This window comes from Bos javanicus, chromosome 19 (assembly GCF_032452875.1).
Source record: "Bos javanicus breed banteng chromosome 19, ARS-OSU_banteng_1.0, whole genome shotgun sequence".
NCBI classification, from domain to species: Eukaryota; Metazoa; Chordata; class Mammalia; order Artiodactyla; family Bovidae; genus Bos; species Bos javanicus.
In genome coordinates, this window is record NC_083886.1 from 19,199,984 (window position 1) to 19,217,358 (window position 17,375).

The 17,375-nt window shown below is 53.9% G+C and overlaps 1 protein-coding gene across 2 annotated transcripts in view; it reads right to left on the minus strand.

Annotated features, from left to right (window-relative positions):
• The window catches only part of RHBDL3 (rhomboid like 3), a 55,531-nt gene extending 39,567 nt beyond the window's left edge, over positions 1-15,964 (minus strand). The window contains exons 1-2 of one of the 2 annotated variants that reach the window (XM_061390440.1): positions 15,295-15,964; positions 13,688-13,711 (exon numbers count right to left, since the gene is read on the minus strand). In XM_061390440.1, the coding sequence (XP_061246424.1) occupies positions 13,688-13,711; positions 15,295-15,399 (129 nt within the window). In that variant the 5' untranslated portion in view covers positions 15,400-15,964. The remainder of the gene's footprint in view (positions 1-13,687; positions 13,712-15,294) is intronic. The other variant, XM_061390442.1, reaches the window with a different exon arrangement.
• Positions 15,965-17,375: the final 1,411 nt, after the last annotated feature.

A 17,375-nucleotide genomic window follows, 5' to 3' on the forward strand; every position in this document is an offset into this window, starting at 1 on the left:
ATGCCCAGCCCCCTGGCCCCTTAATCCTCTGGGTTGCCGGTTTCTCCCCTGCCTGGGGCCCCACGCATGCTCGGCCGTTTGTACATATATATCCCTGTCTCCCGCCCTGGGCCCCCTCCTGGCTTACTTACAACCTCAGCTGTGCAAAGTGTTAGCAGTTCAGTCCTGTCCAACTCTTTGCGACCCCATGGGCTGTAGCCCTCCAGGTTCCTCTGTCCATGGAATTTTCCAGGCAAGAATACTGGAGTGGGTTGCCATAGGGGATCTTCCTGACCCAGGATTGAACCTGCGTCTCCCACATTGTGGGCCGATTCTTTATCATCTCAGCCACCGTGGAAGCCGACTGTGGAAAGAACCCACCACATTCTCTCTGAGGGCTCCTCCCCTCCTCTGGGGCGAGGAGCTGGGGAAGAGTTCTGGAAAGAACCCCACCCTTAGCTGCTGTGCCATCTTGGGCAGAGCATTAGCCACACTGCCTGGATTTCTCTATCCATCATGTGGGAGGAACTCTCCCCTCTTGGATGGAAGTAAGGGGGTCTGTCCCCAGCCCTGCACACATAAACACATCGTATGCAGATGACGGCCGGGGAAAGAGAAATTCACGACCCATACAGTGCGTGGAGCGGCTGATCTTCAGTTCTGCATCCTTGCTCAGTCAAAGGGCTGATGGGAAATTTGGACTCAGGATGAGGCAGCTACATGGTAGGGGCAGGGGTGGAGGGGTGGGGCTTGAGGTCTGTGTTGCACGAGGGACCTGGTGACACTGGGGAGACAGGCAGCAGATCAGGAGATTGTTATCTCACGGTCCACGGGAGCTGAAAAGGAACCTCAGTGGTTTTCAAGCTGCTCTGCAGAGTTCTAGGAGTTGGGGGGACCTCTGAGGCCCAGAGAGGTGGGGAAGGGTTTGCTGAACAGCCCCCTCTGCCTCCTCAGCCAGACAGGCCCCATCTGAGTTTGTTTGTTTCCAGTTTTTTGTTTCTTTTTATTAGTTGCACTGTGCAGCTTGAGGGATCTTAGTTCCCCAGCCAGGGATCAAACCCATGCCCTCTGCCTCGGGAACTTGGAGTCTTCACTACTGGACCACCAGGGACGTTTCTGAGTTGTTTTCTCTGTTGGTCTCCTGCGGGCTCCCTGGTTGAACAGAGACACAATAGTAGCTGCATATGCAGTGCCTGCCAAGTATCAGGAGAAGGCGATGGCACCCCACTCCAGTACTCTTGCCTGGAAAATCCCATGGACGGAGGAGCCTGGTAGGTTGCAGTCCATGGGGTCACTCAGAGTCAAGACAGGACTGAGCGACTTCACTTTCACTTTTCACTTGCATGCTCTGGAGAAGGAAATGGAAACCCGCTTCAGTGTTCTTGCCTGGAGAATCCCAGGGACGGGGGAGCCTGGTGGGCTGTCATCTATGGGGTCACACAGAGTCGGACACGACTGAAGCAACTTAGCAGCCAAGCATCAGGCGCTACCTCGTGGAAACCTCAGGTCACCCTACGTCCTGGTTTGTCTGTGACAGTCCTGGTTTACACCTATCGTCTCAGCATGTTTCAGAAGGAACTGGGTGAGCAGGAACTGGAGATGACAGGATGATTTATTTGTTTATTCCAGCTTATTCATCTGGCTTCGTCCCATCTTCATTGTGGCACGTGGGAACCTCACTGCTGTCTGCTGGCTCTCCAGTTGTAGGGCTGCACACCGGCTTAGTTGCCCCAAGGCCTGTGGGATCTTAGTTCCATGACCAGTGATCAAACCTGCATCCCCTGCATTGGCAGGTGGATTCTTAACCACTGGACCCCCAGGGAAGTCCCTCAGCATGTTTATTAACAGTGCCCCCTTTCACTCTCAAAACAGTCCCAGGGTGGACACTAAACGATCCCCCCATTTAAACCTTACAACAGTCCTACGAGGGAGGTGCTATTTTATACGGGAGAAAGACGAGGCATCCAGCACAGAGCTGCCCAGGTTTGAAGAGCTGGTAACTGGGCAGGTGGACTCACATCCAGGTGGAGGGGCCAGAGCCTACACTCTCCCAGTTTCAGATGCTGCGGCATCCTGAAGGGTTTGAGAGACCCCAACTCAGTCTTCTCATCCATTCATTCAACAAGTACTTGCCAAGGATCAACTATGTGTCGGGTATCATGCTTGTATTATGGACAGGGAAACAGGTGCAGAGGGCAAAAGGAACTAGTTCAAGGTCACAGAGCAAGTCAGTGATCAAAATGGAAATAGTTCAGTGTTCCTCCATGGGGGCTAGCTGGTGCAGCTTTGCTCTCCCTTGTTTTTCTCTGCCCTGTTCTGGCATTTGAAATATAACTGGCTCAGTGCTTCCCAGTGTGTGTTTCATGAAGCACCAGGCCCAAGGTGGTGCATGTAATAAGGGTGTTGTGGTCCTGTAAGTTTGGGAAACGCTTGGGACTTCCCTGGCAGTCCAATGGTTAATGGTCCAATGGTCCATGCTTTCAAGGTGGGGGGCACAGGTTTGCTCCAGTAAGGGAACTAAGGGGCTTCCCAGGTGGCGCTAGTGGTAAAGAACTTGCCTGCCAAGGCAGGAGATGGAAGAGACGCAGGCTGATTCCTGGGTTGGGAAGATCCCTGGAGGAGGGCACAGCACCCCACTCCAGTATTCTTGCCTGGAGAATCCCATGGACAGAGGAGCCTAGCAGGCTACGGTCCATAGTGTCGTAAAGAGTCGGACACGACTGAAGCCACTTGGCACGCACACACACAGGGAACGAAGAGGCCACATGCCAGGCAAGGTGGCCAAAAAATAAAATTAAAAAATTATGGGAAACCCTTTTGGAAGGGCATGATGCATAAAACCATATAAACAGTTCTTCAAGGTCTTATAAAGTGGAGAAACCTGTCTGAATTGTTCAGCCCAGCATTTTCTAAACTTATTGGATCTTTGATCATAATATTTTTTCACAGCAACACTCCATGCAACAAATTTTGGGGGAAATGCATGAATCCATAATAGAGGTGCTTTTCCCTTCTTTGAAACCAGGCCCCTTTGTCCGTGGTTTCAAACCAGCCTTTCACCCCCACCTCATGAATGGCAGGCCCTTGAGGCAGTTGTCCGGTGTCCTCCAGCAAAGTTAGAAATCTCCCAGATCCTGGCCCCAGGCAGAGGGCTGAGGAGGGTACCAAACCCTGGGAGAGAAAGAGGAGGAAGTGATGGGCCTAATGAGCCGCTGAGCTGAGATCTGCCTGCTCAGCACCCAGGACAGCGGCGCCACTTCCCTCCCTGCCGCAGGCCCGAGAGCCCAGCCAAGCTTCAGCAGTAGCAAGGCACAGGAGAAAGAGGAAGGAACACGCCTACTGGATGGCTCATTTATATGTGTGATCCAGGCTCCTCTGTCCATGGGATTCTCCAGGCAAGAATGCCAGAGACGGTTGCCATGCCCTCCTCCAGGGAATCTTCCTGGCCCAGGGATGGAACACCTGTCTCTCATGTCTCTTGCACTGGCAGGAGGGTTCTTTACCACTAGCATTACCCAGGAAGCCCCACCTAGAGAGCCATCCTGGTACAGACCTCTCAGACCCAGAAGGTTAGGACCTAGAGTCTAAGGAAGGCTTCCATCTCGGCCCCACTGTCCCCTGTTTACCAAGACAAAAAGATCCCTGGGAAAGGACCACATAGTGTGAATGCTGGGGCAGGGGAGGGTGCAGACAGCCACCCCTCCCCACTCAGGGGGTTATCACAGCTCCTCTGCTGGCTCCTTGCACCATTACCCGGCTTCTGGGCTAAGCAGAATTAATGAGGCTGCCCTAGGGTTTCGGGCTCAGCAGAGTTGTCCCCACTCAGCAGCTACAGCCCACCAGGGAACTCTGGTCCATTCATGGATATTTACAGCCCCATAAATTAGGTCCAGGCCTGCAGCTGCCGAGGTCAGGAGGTGAGGTTATGGGAGTAGCAGCTTTCCCTAGCACTTCTGCCTTGCAAATGAGGATGCTAATTCGCCCCATAGAGAAAACCACCTCACACCATCCGCTCTGTCTTTTCCCCCAGACCTGAAATACATCTTTTCACAATAATTTCACAGTTTTGTTTTTTTCCTGGCTGCCCCACACAGCTTGTGGGATTTTAGTTCCCCGACTAGGGACTGAACCTGGGCCCTAGGCAGTGAAAGAGGAGTCCTAACCACACTAACCATTCCTAATCAGGGAATTCCTCTGACCACTTTTATTCTCACATCAATCCTAGAGTATAAGTGTGATTAGTCCCATTTAACAGATATGGAAACTGAGGCACACCAAGATGAATGATCTGCCCAGAGGCACTTCAGTGAGTAGAACAGGGTACCCCTCTGGCCTGCTTTAAAGCAGCTGAAGCTAGGAGTGGATTTATGAAGACCTCAAGTCTCCCTGGGAAGGAGAGACCAGTTTTTAAAAGCCTGGTTCCGACCTCTTCTGCCTTCCAGTCTCCCCACCTGGAGGCATGAGGGGCGCTCAGCTCCCCTGAGGTCTGGCCAGGCATCTGACGGCGAGTGAACCTTCCACAATTCTAGAATTCCCAGTTTTATTATTTCTGTCCTTCCAGCTGCCAGCCCAGGGCTCCATCCCTCCCAAGGGGCTTCTCCCAGAAGCTGTAGGCCAGACTCCTGAACATCACTCCCCATTAGTCGAAGAGCTGATCCCCCGGATCTGAGGCTGGCAGGCTGATTAGGAGGCTGGAACACATTCCTCAAGCAGAGAAGCCGGGGATGTCTTGGCCTGGATCCAGGCTGAGCTGCTGGGCAGCTGGTCTATTTCCAGAAAACCATCCGGCCCTCTCTCTCAATACCTGGGCCGTGAGGGGAAGATGAGCTCCCAGACTCCCCCTCCGGGGTGCAGAAACGGGGGTCAGGTGGGTGCCCAGGCATGGGGGCCACCTCTTCCCTCCAGGCCCTGCCCATCTCCTCTCTGAAAGAGAGCCTCCTGGAGGACCCCGCTTCTCCCCTTCAGGAGTCCCCTCCCCAAAGAAGGCCTTGGAGGTGCACAGGCCCTGGGGGGCAGCTGGGGGCTGGGACTCAGGCTGGCCCCTTGGGTCCCAGAGGCAGACGGAACGCCTGTGCTGACTCATCCAGGCCTGGCCGTCACGGCTCCTGGGGGACTGAGGCCAAGTCACAGCTGTAAAGGCAGGGCAGCCGTTGGCAGGGAGAGGTGGGAGTGGGTTCGAGTGGGGAGGGGGTCTTACATCTTCCCCACCCCACCTGCTTCAGCCTAAACCCATTTCCTCCTGCTGTTTCTCTTGGAAACTACCAACGGGTCCCGCTGGATGCAGGGAGGAGGGAAGTGGGATGCAGACCTCTGACCAGGAGCAGGGTGGGCAGGATGTAGGGTCACCAGGCTCCTTCGTCTCCTGTGGCCCTCAGCCCCGACGCTGAAGCCACCCAGGAGCCTTGTGCACTCACACAAACCCCTCTGCAGAGGGTCCTCATTTGCTTTTTGTTTTGGGCCCCGCCCCCAGGCCTCAGTTTCCTCCTCTGTAAAGAGGGGATTGCACCACTCACCTCCCAGGGTTATTAAGAGAGCGAAATGAGATGACCTGTGTGCACACAGCAGATGCTCAGTGTTTGCTCTCTCAGAGGAATACTTTCCAACTCAAACCTGTACCGTCCTTTTAAAAAAGGTGATGGGAAACTTCCCTGGTGCTCCAGGGGTTAAGACCAGGCTTCCACTGCAGGGCACTCATGTTTGATCCCTGATTGGGGAACTAAGATTTTGCCTGCCATGTGGCATGGCCAAAAAATAATAGAAGATATAAATAAATTTAAAAAGCTGGCGGAGGACTTCCCTGGTGGTCCAGGGGCTGAGAATCCACCTGCCAACACAGGGGACATGGATCGGATCCCTGGTCTGAGAAGATTCCACATGCCGAGATGCAACTAAGCCCATGTGCCACGACTACTGAGACCGCTCTGGAGTCCGTGTTCTGCAACCAGAGAATCTACTGCAGTGAGAAGCCCGCGCACAGCAACGAAGACCCAGTGCAGCCATAAATAAATACATTTTCAAAATAAATTTAAAAAGCCGGTGGAACAAGGCTGGCCAAGTTGTCCACAGCTCGAGACGCTCATCAGCTCATTTCCGTAACACAAACCAGGGCCCTATGCCCAGGCTCACCAGGAACTGTCAAATGGGAACCCTGGGTAGAGGAGGCCTGCCCTGGGCTCTGATCACCTGGTGCCTGAAGCCTTGTTCTCGCCACAGACTTTCCCACAGCCAGTGAGAGGAGGGAAAAACGCTTGGACGTCCATCCCCCCAGCCCCTACCCCCGGCAGTCTCTATCCAAAAACTTCTCTCCTCTCTGTGCAAAGTTCAGAGGGAACATGGTTTTCCAGCTCTTGCCCTGAAGAAATCAGCTTGATAAGCTGGAAGGAACCCCAGCATGGGGATCTGGACACTTTGATTCAAGACCTAGAACTATTACCCAGAGGTAATTTTGAAAATGGTGTCAATTTCTTCAAATTCCAGTAACACAGTGACAACCACGTGTGTTTACCAGGGGCTCACTACACACCACCACGTGCTGTGCACTCAGCATCTCATCAGGCCCCGAAAGAGCCCTGAGGGCAGGCAGCTGACAGACGAGAAAACTGAGGCTTGGAGACATCACCCAGCTGGCCCCATGTCACGTAGCAAGCAAGGAGAAGCAAAACTGGGACTCAAGCCAGACTCCGTGTCCTCGCCTGTCCCTTAGTCACTCCGGGTGCCGAGGAAGCGGCCAGAAGTCTGCATGGCCCGGCGGCAGAAACACAGGTCAGAGAGAAAGCAGAGCTGGGCTCTTGTCTCAGTCTGATACTCCAGCACCAAGTGACCTCCTAAGGTCACAGACTTCTGTTTCCTCATTTGCAAAATGAGCAGACTGGACAAGCTGCTTCCATCGACCTCCTGATAAGCCGAGGTCCTCAAGGTGGCCGCAGCCCCAGAGGGGCCGACCGGGGCGAGGTGGCCCACAGCCAGGGCCAGCGCCTGGAGAGGACATCAGAGCCAGAGACGGCGCGGGCAGGGATGTAGCTGGACCTGTTCGCTTCCACATGTGTGTGCCTGTTCCATGTCAGGGAGGCAGCCGGGCAGCACACCACCTCAGCTCCCTCAGCCTCACTGCTCAGCTGCTACCCAGTGCCTTTCTGGGAGTCAGGCATAAAAGTGTTAATGCAGCATGACTGCTGGGGTCCCTGGGGGCAGGGGAGGGGAGCGGCCTTTGTGGTGGAGGAGAGTCCACAGACTCTAGGGACCTGGACACCACCTGATAAGGGGCTGGAGGCACAGAGCCCAGGCAAGGCAACCCCTCTCTGCTGGTTAATCCTGTGTCCCCAGGGGCGCTGCCAAGGCCCCCGAGTCTGGGGCACGTGTTTTCTCTGCGGCTCCTCACTAATCCATACAGCAGTCTCATCTGCACCTCTTTTCAGCTCCCAGAATCGTCTTAAGCCAGCCAGCAGGAGAGTAAATGAGGTAGGCTTTAGGGTCAGGCTCAGGAAGGACCCCAGGCTGGGGGCAAGGGGACTGAGTAGAGGAGATACTTGGGGAAAGCAAGCAGAAAACTCCTCTGAGCATACAAGTGGCTCTGTCTCCAGGAGTTGGGGCTGGGAAGGAGGTTGTCTAGAGGCAGAGACATTCCCTATGGAGGAATGGATCTCAGAAGTGACTCTGGGCTTATTCTAGCAAATTCTGATTCCCCATCAAAAAACAGCTGTCAAAGGTATACTACAGCTTAAGACTTCATGCTTCCACTGCAGGGGGCGTGGATTCAATCGCTGGTCAGGGAACTAAGATCACGCATGCTACTCAGCATAGCCAAAAACAAAACAGGAAAACCCAAACAAACAAAAACACCAACCAATATCCACTGGGTATCAGACATTATTAAGAGAGTTTCCACTTCCATTTAACTCCCACAATCATCCCTAGACTTAAAGATTATCCTGTCCATTTTAGAGATAAAGAAATTGAGGCTCAGAGAGCTAAGGTCACTTGACCCCAATCACAGAGTCAGTAGGGCTTGAACCCAGGACTATTTGCCCCACATATAGGGTTTTCTCCAGCAGCCCACCCAAGCAGCCTCCTGCTGTGGTTGTAACATGTTTATAATTTTGGAGGGAGAGTCAAGATTTGCCTGCTTCCCTTCTGGGAGATTGGAAAAGTTAGGGGTCTCTTCTTGGAGACTGAAAAATGCATGCTCCCAGTGGGAAGGGGAAAAACGGGAAACATGATCAATTTCCTTCTATTTCTCCCTTTTCCTTCTCACGTGCTTGAGCTTGGAAAGCAATTGTGCTCTGTTGACTTAACAGAACTCTGCTCCAAACCGTTTTGCTCATTAAACATTTGGAGATCTTGGAGGCACTTGTATGTGTGAATGTGGCAATGGTTTTCCAACCCCAAAGCCTTTTATGAGTTAGCAGACTCCAGTCCTATGTCTGCCACAACCTGCTGTTTGACCTTAGGTCCTTGAGGGTACCTCCCTGGAGTCCAGGAAGGACTGGGAGACTATCAAAGCATAATCTGAAAAAGAGAAGCTTGGAGGAAACCTATGGAAGAAATGTAAAGCAATAACTAAAGGGTAACTGGACAAAATTGTAAATATCAGGGGAATAGATCAGAAATAAAAAATAAACCTCACCACGTATATTAATAAAAACTTACCAAATGATAAAATTTCTCACTATGTAAAGGAAAGCTTTCTTAATAAGTGATGCTGGTATAATTGGATAGGAATTAGATCTGGAGGGAGTAAAGGGTTAGAGGATTTTTTTTAATCAGAGAAAAAGAAGTAGGAAATAGAAGCACCTATTATGAGATCCTAATGGGGCAGGAGGAGAGGGGGACAACAGAGGATGAGATGGCTGGATGATATCACCAACTCGATGGACGTGAGTTTGAGTGAACTCCGGGAGTTGGTGATGGACAGGGAGGCCTGGTGTGCTGCAATTCATGGGGTTGCAAAGAGTCGGACATGAATGAACGACTGAATTGAACTGAACTGAATGGCAGAAAGCAAAGAGGAACTAAAGAGCCTCTTAATGAAGGTGAAAGAGGAGAGTGACAAAGCTGTCTTAAAACTCAACATTCAAAAAACTAAGATCATAGTATCCAAGCCCATCACTCCATGGCAAATAGATGGGGAAAAATGGAAACAGTGACAGACTTTATTTTCTTGGGCTCCAAAATCACTGCAGATGGTGACTGCAGCCATGAAATTAAAAGACACTTCCTCCATGGAAGAAAAGCTATGACAAACCTAGACAGCATATTAAAAAGCAGAGACGTCACTTTGCCGACAAAGGTCCATATAGTCAAAGCTATGGTTTTTCCAGTAGTCATGTATGGATGTGAAAGCTAAACCATAATGAAGGCTGAGTGCCAAAGAACTGATGCTTTCAAACTGTGGTGTTATTTGAATCAGTTCTAATGAGGTGGATGAAACTGGAGCCTATTATACAGAGTGAAGTAAGTCAGAAAGAAAAACACCAATACAGTATATTGACGTATATATACGAAATTTAGAAAGATAGTAATGATGACCCTATATGTGAGACAGCAAAAGAGACAGAGATATAAGGAACAGACTTTTGGACTCTGTGGGAGAAGGCGAGGGTGGGATGATTTGAGAGAATAGCATTAAAACATGTATATTATCATATGTGAAACAGATCGCCAGTCCAGGTTTGATGCGTGAGACAGGGTGCTCAGGGCCGGTGCACTGGGATGACCCTGAGGGATGGGATGGGGAGGGAGGGGGTTCAGGATGAAGAACACATGTATACCCATGGCTGATTCATGTCAATGTATGGCAAAAACCACTACAATACTGTAAAGTAATTAGCCTCCAATTAAAATAAATAAATAAATTAAAAAAAAAACAAACTGTGGTGTTGGAGAAAACTCTGAGAGTCCCTTGGAGAGCAAGGAGATCAAACCAGTCATCCTTAAGGAAATCAACCCTGAATATTCATTGGAAGGACTGATGCTGAAGGTAAAGCTCCAATATTTTGGCCACCTGATGTAAAGAGCCAACTCACTGGAAAAGACCCTGATGCTAGGAAAGATTGAGGGCAGGAAGAGAAGGAGGTGACAGAGGATGAGATGGTTGGATGGCATCACCAACTCAACGGATGTGAGTTTGAGCAATCTCCAGGAGATAGTGAAGGACAGGGAAGCCTGGTGTGCTGCAGTCCATGGAGTTGCAAAGAGTCAGACACAACTGAGCGACTGAACAACAAAAGCAATTTATGAGATCTGAAGAGGGATGGAAAGTGTCTCAGCTCTGAAGCAACATAAGGAATCATGAAGGAAAAGCCCAATAGACTGAACTGCAGAAAAAGAAGACATTTTTACCATTATTTTACACCATAACAACAGGTTAATATTTAAACTTTAAGATCCAGTATTTAGGAAAACCACTCTGATTCCAAGGCAATGAAAAGATCATTTCCTCAGTGAGAAGTTCAAACAGGAAACAAACACCTGGAATATCTGGGGGCTGAAGTGATGATCTTCAGGCTTCCTACCCGTTATAACTTCTGGGATCCACAGGGAAATATAGGGGAAGGGATGAGGCTGGGTGGCGTGTTGCACTCCTGCTTGAACAGACCAGACGAACACCCAGGATGCCAGTGGGGACCAGCTGGGTGAATTTCCATGGGGCTGGAGTCACCTGTTTTCTTCATCTCCAACTACCCAGAAGGCATTCTGGTGAGGGGGTGTCCACATAGGATCAAAAGGCCAAGGTCATGGTTTCTAGCCCTTGGCTCCAATCAGCATCATGTTGGGTCAAAGCCACTCTACACGCTGAAGAACCAGACAGCACAGAGAGACTGCTCCAAAACCACCCCTAACACTGGGAAAAGGTCGCAGCAGATCCCAGTTTGAAACCAGGTGATCGCTGGTATCCCCTTGACCCAGGAAAGGAAGGCGGACTGACTGGGGCCAGCCTCCCCATCCCATGACCTCAGAAAGGTGAATTCCAGGGCCACATTAGCCAGCAGGGATTCTGACAAGTGTCAGGAGAATCCTACTCCATTCAGCACAGGTCGATCCATCAGGTCTATTCCTGTAAGAAATTGTAGGGAGGCTGCCTGTAACCCCCAGACAAATATTCCTTCCTGAGTGCAACAAGTTCACCATCACCAAATCCTGCCTTCAAGTAGGCCCAGAGGAAGAGTCAGAGAGGATAAGACCCCCCAGCTCTCCTGGGGCCCTTCTGAAGTTGTACGACCATTTATGGAGCCTCACACCTGCTCTGCATTCAGCCCTATAGGGGCTGGTCTAAGGGGAGCTGCACAAAGGAGGGGAGCAGGTGCAGAGGGATGGGTATCTGCCAGAGGTTGGGCCCCCTGCTCACAAGCAGCTCTCCTCAAACACAAAGCACTGACAGGAAGGAAGACAACAGAAACGGGCTCCTAAAGCCGTATGAGGGCTGGGGAGCAAACATAAGGCAGAACTTATAGTGAGAGAAAAACTGTCCAGAGTAAGCTTGGAGAGTTTCTTTCCTAGAAGTGTGTCTGTCCAGAATGGTTTCTGGGTGGGCCTTCCCAGAAGCAGGGGGATGCACTCTGTGACACTCGGGATCTCCCTCCAGTGGGAAAAACTGGATTTCGTGGACCACCCACTGCTCTCCGGTGCCATGCATTTTCTCTGCTCCCTCAAGTTCCAAATCCTTCCTCCCAAAAATTTCCCTCCATTCCTCCAAATCGTTCGTTTCACAGTGTAAACACACAGGCAGGGACTGGGGAAGGAAATTAATCAAATGAGAAAGACACAGACAGAGGGGAAAAACGAACGATACACTTTGTTCTAGGTTTCGATTCTAAATCTGGCAGGAGGTGTGAAGGGTTGGCAGCTTGCTGGTCGTGGCATCGGTGGCAGCAGGCGGCTCCCTCCTGCCTCAGGGCATCAGGCCAGCAGCTGCTGTGCTCTTAGGAGCCCGAGGGGGAGTCGGTCTACCCCAGCGGGACTGGAGCGGTGGGAAGCTCCCCACATCACAGTCAGGCCTTGTGTTAAGATGATGACACCCGCAAATCTCCACTCCAGGCCCACCCTGTCTTTCAAGCTGAATTCCATGTTTTTGCTTTTAAGATTTTTTTGATGCAGACCATTTTTAAAGTCTTTATTGAATTGGTTACAATGTTGCTTCTGTTTCATGTTTTGATTTTTTGGGGGCCCAGAGGCATGTGGGATCTTCGCTCCCTCATCAGGAATAGAACCCACTCCCCCCAAACACTGGAAGGTGAAGTCTTAACCACTGGCCCGCCAGGGAAGTCCCCTGAATTCTGTTTTCAGTCCCACTCGGCATCTGCATTTAGCTGACTCAAACTGAACTGGTCTGAAATCAAAGTTGTCAGTTTTATGAACCCTTACATTTCCTTCTCCTATCAGGTTCGGAAGCTCGATGTTGTACACGCGGTCTGCCTCATCTATTCGGATCTGTCTCCGATCTTCACTGCAGCTGCAGCATCTTGAGTTGCAGCACGGACCTCTTAGCTGTGGCATGTGGGACCTAATTTCCAAACCAGGGATCAAACCCAGGCCCCCTCCACCGGAAGTGCACAGTCCTAGCCACTGGACCGCCAGGGAAGTCCCAAATCTACATTTAGAATCTCAAAGTAACAGATGGGGTTCACCTCATCTATTCCAGTCTAATAAGATCTTCCAATTCGCCCATCACCATGTCCTTCTTCCTTTCCCTTCCCACTTTTCCAAGTCACGGTGCTTGTCCCCATGCACTGCTGCAGGCTCCTAGCCAGCTTCTCATCTCCACCCAACTCTCACACAGCATCTTCCCAAGGTAAACCCTGGATCTTGTAACAAACTTGCCAAAAATACTTTGAAAGGCTTCCCCTGCATTCAACAGGATGAGGTCTGGTGCAGGCTACTTTTTCAGCTTTATCTGCCTCTGGAACCCAACACCTTCCCTCTGACCCAACCAGACTGGTGTCTTAAAGTCGCACACACTTCCTGGCATAATCATCTTCAGCCCAGGGCACCATGCTCACTGTTCCCCCACACCCGGGCAGCTTGTGAAACAGGGAGGGAGAAGGAAACAGACAACAGCACGCAAAAGCAGTTCCCAGCAAAGAAGACCATTTCCCTGCTGAAGGCCAAGAGTTGGTCTCCCTGTTCCAAAGCCAATGGGGCACTTACAACTCCACCGCCCACACTTCGACTTGAGGTGTTGCAGTCACATCCTGTTTTCCCCCTATAGCTCCCCCATCCCTGAGGCAAAATCAAGAGTGGTCAGCTTTCAAATAGGGCTCATATTTGAGTCACCCACCAAGGATGGCAGAGATCTGACCTCAGAGATGGCCGTGGATCTGTGACGGTGGAGGGAGAAAAAAAAAAGGGGCGGGGGGGGGGGATGTTCACCTAAGCCCTTCCCCCACCTCCTCAGCCTAAACGGCCAATTCCTTGGCACACAGAGAACATACATCCAGGGCTTTCAATGCGTATTATCGGATTTCTCCCTGGTATAAAGCTGGTTCCCGTGAAGTGGCGTTGGGAGGAGGCAGGTAAGGATCTCTTAAGGGAGCCCCCCCAACCTCCTCCTGAAACCTGGAGAGCAGTACCATTCAGACCCAGAGCTGCCTTAGGCCACACCCCCACCCCCACGTCACCGTCTCAGGAGTGCGGAGCTGGGGAAGCCCACGCAGGCAGGGAGACTGCGGGGAGGGCTGGCAGGAAGGGAGGGGGCATTTAACTGCTCACCTACCTGATCAAACAGGACTTTCCAGTGCTGGTAGAGAAGGAGCCATGCAGGAGAGGAGGAAGAGGAGAGAAAGAAAGAAACACACTTATCACCAAGGCCTCTGCAGCCCCCTGCTGTTTCTGACCTAGCCTCCCGCTGCGGGCCCAGGCTCAGGGACCCGAGGCCAGGGATCCCTGGGAAGAGTTTCCCAAATGAGTCTACACCTAGCAAAGGTGGGAGAACTCAGATTGGGGAGGGAGAGCATCCCTCATTCTGGGACACGCAGGAGGGGACATGAGCAGAGCAAGGGTGATTCTCAACATTCCTTAAAAAAAAAAAGAAAAAAGTGTGCCATTCTGTCCAAGGGCCTCTAATAACTTCTGCTGCTTAGCTATCTCGGTGTCTACTCCCAGGCCTGGGAATGCATGCCCGGATGCATCTCCTGCAATTCCATCAGACCCGCTGCAGCAGTCTCCACCTGCTGGGGGTCAAAGACCCCCTATCCGGAAAACACATCCGGGCATAAACATTAAGGTTTGGCCTCTACTTTGGGAGGAGGGGATTCCCGCATGCTCTGAAACCCACCCCTGTCTCTCTGCAGGCTGAGCCTAAGTGAGGAGCCCCTAAGAGTCAGCCAAAGCGATGGGACCAGAAGCAACAGAAGGGGTTTAAGCACAAGAGCCAGAGGGGATACAACCCTATTCAGACTTCCCTGCGGAGGCTGGGTAGACCGGCGGGGCTGGTGGGGGGAGGTGGGGGGTGGGCGGGCTTCACTTCCCGGTCCCCACACTGAGAGGTCAGGGGCAGGGCAGAGCGTCTGCCCAGTTTTTCACCTCTGCGGAGCAGGTTAACCTGGGGAGGGAGAAGCTTAAGAAACTCCAGTTCCCAGGACTCCCCGGTGCCGGCTTTGCCCATGGCTCCCAGGACCGGAGGGAGGTGGGGAGACTCCGGCAGCAGATGGCAGGGAAGCCCTGTGGGGCAGCCCCTCCCTATCCTCACCCAGGGGATCGTCGCTGGCTCCGACGCGGTCTGGGACTCCTAAGCCCCCCTCTGGGAGCGAAAGCTCCCTGGCACTCCTCCTGTGGGTCCTCCAGCCGGGCTCGGGGCCAGGGGCCAGCTAGAATTTCGATCAGGGTCTTGGACAGGGCAGGTGCCGGGCCGGGGCTCATCAGCGAGCGGAGAAGGGGTCGCCAGGGCGGTCTGCGCCGCCGGCTTCCGGGGACTCTGCGGCGCCCGCTCCTTCCCCGGCTCCGAGAGCCCGCAGGTCGCGAGTGGGAGGGGAGGGGAGCCACTGCTGTGACGCGGCCGCCTCTGCGGGAAAACGCCGTGTCCCGGGCACTGCACCAGCCGCGGGGAGGGGGCTTGGTGGCCGGCGGGTCCCCGGCGCAGCGGCGGGCGCTGCGCTCCGCCGGGAAGCCCCGGGAGCCCGAGCAGGGGATGGCGCGCGCGCGTTTCGGGGAGACCGGTTCCCTCCGCCCCCTCCAGCCCGCGGGGACCCGGCCAATCCGGGGCGCTCCCGCGTCACCTTGAAACCTCCCAGTTACCCCGCGGGGGGCAAGTCGGGGGCAGCGGTCCCCACCGCGGCCCCCACCCCCCAGAAAGTTTGCCGGGGCTGGGGAGGGGGCACTCACGTCCTCCGCCGGCGGCCGCTCCTCGGCCTCGGGTTCCAGCTCCTCGATGCGCTCCGCCTCGGCGCAAGCGGCCACCGCGGGGCCCGGGCTGGGGTGTTCGCCCATGCCGGGGCGGCGTCCGGGGCCCGGCGCGGCTGCGGGGCTCGTCCCGGGGCGCCTGGCTAACTTTGCGCCGCAGCGGCCGCGCCGCTCTGGGCTGCCTGTGCGCGCCGCGCCGCCTCCGCCTCCGCCCCCATGGTCCCGGCCCCCGCGCCGCAGCCTCGCGACCCCGGGACGCCAGGCCCTCCGCCGCAAACTTCTCGGCGCCCGCGGCCCCGCCGGCCTCCGCCTCCACCCCGGCCCCAACGCCCGGCTCCGAGGCGAGGGCGCCCTTGGGCCGGCCCCGGCCCCGCGGCTCCCCGCGCGCTCCCTCCTCGCTTCCCGCGGCCCCCGCTCTGCGCCCGAGTCTCCTCCTCCCCGCGGACTCCTCGGGGGCGGTGCGCAGGCGGGGGCGGGGCTGCTCCCGGGACCGCCGCCCCCCACCCGCCACCCCCGGGCGCCACCGCCCGGGCCAAGTCGGTCAGAGCGCCGCGGCCCGGGGAGGAGGAGGGCTGCGGCGGGCTTGGCGGGGAAGTGGCTGCATGGCCCTGGCGGGGGTGGGGCTGCGCGGGCCCGGGCCCCATCACCACCTGCCTCCAGCCCGGCCCGGGTTTGTCTCTCCGTGCGGGACCGGGTGGGGTGAGGGATGGCGGGGTGCAGTGTCTACTTGCCGAGACCCACCGGGCTAACATGACTTGGAGGCAGCAGACGCGTGAAGGTGGCAGGGGCGAGGTTCTCACTAAGTTGGCAATGTCGGGGTTAACTGGGAGTGAAATGGGAGCAGGACGCTAGGAAGACAGGATCCCCGCCCCCACCGCCACCCTTCCCTCACTTCGGTCCCAGATCCTGGGAGGTCCAGGTAGGCTCAGGTAGGGAGAAATCAGGGGAGTCCCGGACCCCAAACCCTGAAATCTTGCCCTCCGCACACCCAGAGCTATGGGACAGTGTCCTGGCTTCACGGAACCAGGCTGACAAACGTAGGACCAGGCAAGATGGGAGGTAAAGAAACTACAGCAAGTAGGAATCGAGTTAGAGACAGAGGAGTAGGGGATCTTCTAAAGAAAAAAAATTGGTGCTGTTTGCTTGCAGGAAAGACCTCCCAGGAGAGGCAGTCTCCCTTAAGCAGAGGCTCTGCCTGGAAAGGGTGCCAATGGCTGGCTGGGACAGGTGCCCTCTCAGGGATTCATTTCTGGTGATGTTCCCCAGTCAGCCCCCAGCCCACACTAAAGGTGCCTCCTTCCACTCCTCTTACCACCACCCACTCACCCACTGGCCTTTGCTCCTCTCTCTCCCTCTCAGAAGTGGATGCTCTTTTCCAGTAGTGCAAGTTGCAATTAATGTGCTCATCTTCATAAAGCAAACACATAACCCCAGGATCCAACCTGTGACCATCTCAGCCGACAATAACTGCTCCCCCTAAACCCAGAGAAGGAAATTAACTCCATTCTAATTAGGTGAGTTTGCTACAGACACCAATTTTCATCTCTGGTTTCAGAAAGTGTGATCATTCCAACTATTTTTGTTTCTCACCACCCTTCCCCCATCCCTACTCTACTAACAAGTCAAGATCCTGCCAAGATTTCCTTGTAAATAAAACTGTCTGCATAGGATGTGATTTTGGAAACAGCTTTCAGGGGACAGGAGAGAGGCCGATGGACTCCTTTATGGAAAGAAGCCCAAAGGACAAGGGGCAGCTGGGGGCCCTGAGGTCAGTGGCACTGCCCCCACCACCCCCACTGCTATCATTTACAGGACCTGCCTGGGTGCTGGCTGTCTTACATTTAGATCTTCCAGGCTGGAGAAGTGGTCAGGAAATGGGAAGTTCCAGGGAAGAGGGGAGGCGAAGAGCTCAGAGAGGGCTTGGTCTCTGGGCAGTCTCTGACCTCAGCTGCCCTTTGGGTTCTGCCTTTTCTTCAGCCCAGGGACAGCTCTTATCAACCCATCCAATTCTGTTATCCCCTCCAGTAGAAGGGATCTCAGCAGGCTCCATTCAGTTCGCTGAA